The sequence below is a fragment of the Phoca vitulina genome, unplaced genomic scaffold, assembly GCF_004348235.1.
Source record: "Phoca vitulina isolate PV1807 unplaced genomic scaffold, GSC_HSeal_1.0 scaffold2283, whole genome shotgun sequence".
In the NCBI taxonomy this organism is placed as follows: domain Eukaryota; kingdom Metazoa; phylum Chordata; class Mammalia; order Carnivora; family Phocidae; genus Phoca; species Phoca vitulina.
Genome location: NW_022591969.1, coordinates 1 through 4,666, shown reverse-complemented (window position 1 = coordinate 4,666; position 4,666 = coordinate 1). Strand labels below are relative to the sequence as shown.

Below are 4,666 nucleotides of genomic sequence, written 5' to 3'. Positions count from 1 at the left end.
CGGGCAGGTGAGGACACAGAGGCAGGTGGGGGGATGACATGCCCACGTCCCAGTGCACGCCTCCGCCTCAGAGGCAGCAATGGCTGTGCCTCACCTCTCCAAGATGCTGTGCATCAGGTTAGTGTCCCGGTCCAGGAACACCGTGTAACAGTCATTCTCCACACGAATTAGGTGCCTGCCCCCTGAACCAGAATGTGTCTCTGTCTTGCGGCCAAAGTTGGAGGTTCTAGCCAGACTGGCACCCAATTGCTTGGTGTCTACTTGGGTCCCCCGGGTGCGCGTGATGCTGTAGTGTCGGTAACTGAGGCCTGGGATTGTGGTCAGCACATGCAAGTTGTAAGCAGGTTGCTTCTCCTTTGATTCCTGGACCTGCAAGGCCAGCAGAACAAAACAAAATGGTGGGTCTGTGTCCTCAGTAACCTGTGACTTGCACACCTCCTGGGCAGGGTGCTCACTATTCACAGGAGGCAGGGTCTTTCCATCATTGGACTCTGCTGAGTTCCCTCCAGGCATCCTCCCTGCTCAACAGGATCCTGCCCCAGCCCCGTCTCCCTCCCTGGCCTCCCCCACTCCTCAGACTCCAGCATCAGCAACTGCCCTCCCTTCTCAGCACCCCTGCTCTCTCCTGCCTCTGAGCCACTGCTCATGCTGTTCCCTCTTCCTGGAGGACCTTCTCTCCAAAGGGGCACTCTTATTTCACAACCTCCAATTTCCCCAAGGGGGCATTTTCCTGTTCACCCACCTGGCCTTCCCCAACCCTCTGTCACCTGAACTGGGAGGGATGGAGGAGGACACTGGGCACACTCAGCCGAGCCCCCACTCTCTTGGGGAAGCATGCAGCATCTGAGCCCTTGTGGGAATCCTGGGGGCCCTATTAGGAACCCCAGAATGGCTGCACACGCCGTCCCACCCAGGCTGTGTGGGACATACAGCAGACACTTTGTCCCTGGCCCCATCACCATCATCTGTCACATTAACATGCTCTTACTTGGTTTCCTGCCTGTCACCCAGGGCGAGAATATGAGTTCCCTGCAGGCGGGGACTTCATGCGCTTGGTTATTAAGGAAGCCCGGCACCTAGGGCAGGGCCTGACACACAACAGGTCTCCAAAATATTTGTTGAGTGCATTTACTCTGAGTGGTGCTGCGTGTGGGTGAAGAAGGGGGTGCCAGGGGTTCGGTCTGCTGAAACCAACACCGTCCCGTCTCCCTGCCCAGGTCGATCAACCAACCTTCGGCATCAACCAAGGCCTGCTACCCTGGCTCCCTGGGTCATCAGTCCACACCACACATGTCCTTTAAGTGTCGGAGCGCCCCTCCCCGTGGTGGCACTGCTGTCCAGGGGATGAGCACCCAGCCCTGGCTGGACCAGAATGCGCCTTCGGGAGTGTTTGCTGAGTGGCTGATGTCAGCACTGCCTCACCTTCCAGGGAAACACTGGCACTGGGGGACAGGCAGGGTCCCTGGGGCCCCCCTGCTGGCTCCAGGCCGTGGAAGGAAAGGAAGACAGACCACACACATGCTGGTATCTGCGTGTGTGGACACAGGCATCTGGGCCAGCCTGGAACATCAGCGCCTCCACAAAGCGCCCCTCTGAAGACTCCTGAGGGCCTTTCCACAGAAAGTGGTCGTTTACATGAGAATATAAATATGCCCCATGGCAGGGGGGCGAGGAGAAGCCTCCCAACCAGGGCAGACCACCCAGGAGACCCTCCAGGGAGGGGACAGTGGCGGGACTTCTGGGCACTTCGGATGCTCATAGCCCAGTGTCAGTCCCTTGGTGGATCCCACAGACCCTACTGGAGAAGGGTCCCCATGGGGCTGTCCCCCAAGTGGGCCCCCATGGTCACATGTTCACGTGACCTGCTCCCATTCCTGGAAGTGCCCTCCCAGAACAGCTGTCGGCAACAGCGAGCGTGCCCCGTGCACGCTGTCATGGCCATACCTGTGCAGCCACTGGCCGGCCGGACTCATCTGTGACGTTGACCCTGGAGAAGCCCACAGTCAGGGTAACAAGGGTGGTGACCGTCCAGGCCAGGGGGTTGTAGACCACGGCAACGTGTCCCCCAGCTCCTGGGTCTGCACACAGAGAACCGGCGTTACCTGCCGCCATTGGACTCACCCAGCACATCTGGGGGCCCCTGGCTACGTGGGAAACTGAGGCAGGAGACACAGCCCTGCAGAGCTGCCAGGGCAGCTGAATATAGGGACCAGTGGGCTAGTGCGCTCCTGTACCTAGCGGGCCCCATACTCTGCTCAGGGCTCTGTGTCCAGTCCCCAGGCAGGGGAGGATGGAAGGGATCACTCCGTGTCCCTCTGGACAGTGAGGGTCCCTGTGTTCCTGACACATCATTCCCTGACAGCCCCACTGGACTGACTGACCAGGGAACTGAGGCCCGGAGAAGGACAGTCACCTGCCCAAACTGACCCGCCACTAAGGTGTGGCTCCCAAGTTTTGAATGCTTGGCACTGGGAAGGACTGGAGAATTCTCAGAAGGCTGGAGGGTCCACTCCAATCGCCTAGCCCAGCATTTGAGCCCCAGCGATGTGGCCCTGGGTTCCGTGTCTGTTCCATCCTTTACCCCCAGTAAGGTAAACTCTGGCCATGTCTGATGATTCCTGGACCCCTGCACACATCACACACTTTCCAGCCCCCTGCCCCTGCCCAGCCTGTTCCCTGTGGCTGGGACACCTTTCCTGACCTCCACCCGTTCACTGCTCGGGAAAGCCTCCCTGGTGAGCTCATGGGAATGGACGGCACCACCTGGCAGGGAAATCAGACCCCGGTTCCAGCTCTGCTGCAGCTGTCTCGCCCAGCCAACCCCAGGGCCTGTGGGCTGGGACTGTGTGCTGCGTGCGTGGTCCCCAGGGGCCTTCCCCGGTCTGAACGTCAGACGGCATTGCACACAGACACAGAGGGAGGGACGAGCAGGCCAGTGAGCAGGGAGGTCAGATGTGAGGGGTGCACCATGACAGAGCGCAGGCTGAGGTGGGAGCTGGGGAAGGGGCAGCAGGCCCTGTGCTCATGACATCAGGCACAGGGAGGGAGGCCGAGGTGTCCCGGTGCTCCTAGGACTTTCTGGTTCACAATTCCTCAGCTTCAAGCTGGCGTGATCACTTACTCCACACGTGTGAACCCTTCACTGTCAAAGGGTCGGACATCAGCACCCACACTGAGCTTAGGAGGGAGTTGGGGAATCCAGGCTGGGCTCAGGTCCCCGAGGACACCTGCATCCTCTGCAATACTGAGCACAGTCCCTGGGTTCAATCCCTGCTCTGTTCCTTCCTAGCTGGATGACCCTGGGCATGCACACAACCTCTCTGTTTCTACTGTGTCCTCAGCTACACAGTGGGGATAATAGCACCCCCTAGCTTACAGACTCTCCACCCACTGCAGTAAACACTGCGGGCTGAGCTCTGAGCAAATTCCATACTGAGTTGGCTCACATGGTAACCTCCCCATCTTCCCATCACAGACAGGACACGGAGGCTCCCAACAGTCAAGGCACATGCCAAGCTCAGACCAAGGGTCCGTGGTGCACAAGGGATGTGGTTGCAGAGTCTGAGGCTTGGGTTGTTCAGGTCCACTCCGAGACCCACAGGCTCTCTGCTCAGAAAGGGTCAGCCCCCCTCCCACAGCTGCAGGGACGTGCCATAGGGGCCTCGCTTACCTGTGAAGGCAGGGGTCCTATCCTGGACGATGGAGGCCATCAGTTCGTGCACACCCTGCATCCCTGACCTCAGATTCTTCACGTACATGTCTCTCACCTTGGGGGTCTCAGTCCCAGTGATGGCATGGTGGTGCTGCACCTGCATCCCGACCACAGTGGGGGAAACACGGGATCAGGCCTGCCTCCGCAAACCACCTCCAAGGGGCCGGCTCTCCTTCCTTCTCACCAGCTGCTAGTGGAGCAGGTGAGGGTCCCTAGCACATTCCAGAACAGGAAATTGAGGCTCAGAGGGACTGATGACCTTGCAGAACCCCACTGAGTCCCCTAACTTGGGCTGAAAACAGACATCTGCAAGGGACCTGCCCCAGCTTCACCTCCACTGTGCAGTGTTCCTGTGAGTGCCACTGGGATTCTCCAGGCACCCTCCATTCTCTGTACCAAAATGGGGGTGGGATGAGCTCCTTCCCCACAGGGAAACTGAGGCCCTACCAGCTGAAGCCTCGTGTCCCGCTCACTCCAATGGACTCTAAAGTCTATCCATTTCACCCCCAACACGGGGACACGTTCTGCCGTCAATGTCCTTCCGGTGAGTGTGCCAAGGCCATGGCCAGCATGGCCCCTTTCTGGCTGGGTGATGACAAGTTACAGGATTTCTGGGGTCTCAGTTTTCCCAACTGTTCAATGGGGGACGAGTGGAGACAGAAAATTGGGAACAACTTGCTATGGGGTTATGCCGAGCAGGTTATGTACATTCTCACATTCAGCTGCCCCACCATCCTGGGGTGGGCATGGGCTTCTCACTGCACAGGGAGGGAATTAGGGCCCAGAGAGGGAAGTCCCGAGCCTGAGGCCACACAGCGGAGGGGGACTGGGTCCACACAGGACTGTAGACACCAATGCTTCTCCACTTTGCCCTTTGCACTCTGGGTAAATTTGGCTCTAAAGCCACTGAAGCCACCAGCTGAAGGCTGTCAGACCATGGTTCTAGCCTTGGCC

The 4,666-nt window shown here is 58.9% G+C and overlaps 1 protein-coding gene across 1 annotated transcript; it reads right to left on the bottom strand.

Moving 5' to 3' along the window:
- Positions 1–94: 94 nt before the first annotated feature.
- Positions 95–3,815, bottom strand: LOC116629699 (epididymis-specific alpha-mannosidase-like; the record flags this gene model as incomplete). Its single annotated transcript, XM_032399939.1, has 3 exons — positions 3,671–3,815; positions 1,945–2,078; positions 95–369 (listed from the first exon to the last, which is right to left on the bottom strand). Coding segments are annotated over exons 1-3 (554 nt in total), but the record flags the coding sequence as incomplete, so codon positions are not given.
- Between the last annotated feature and the right edge of the window lie 851 nt (positions 3,816–4,666).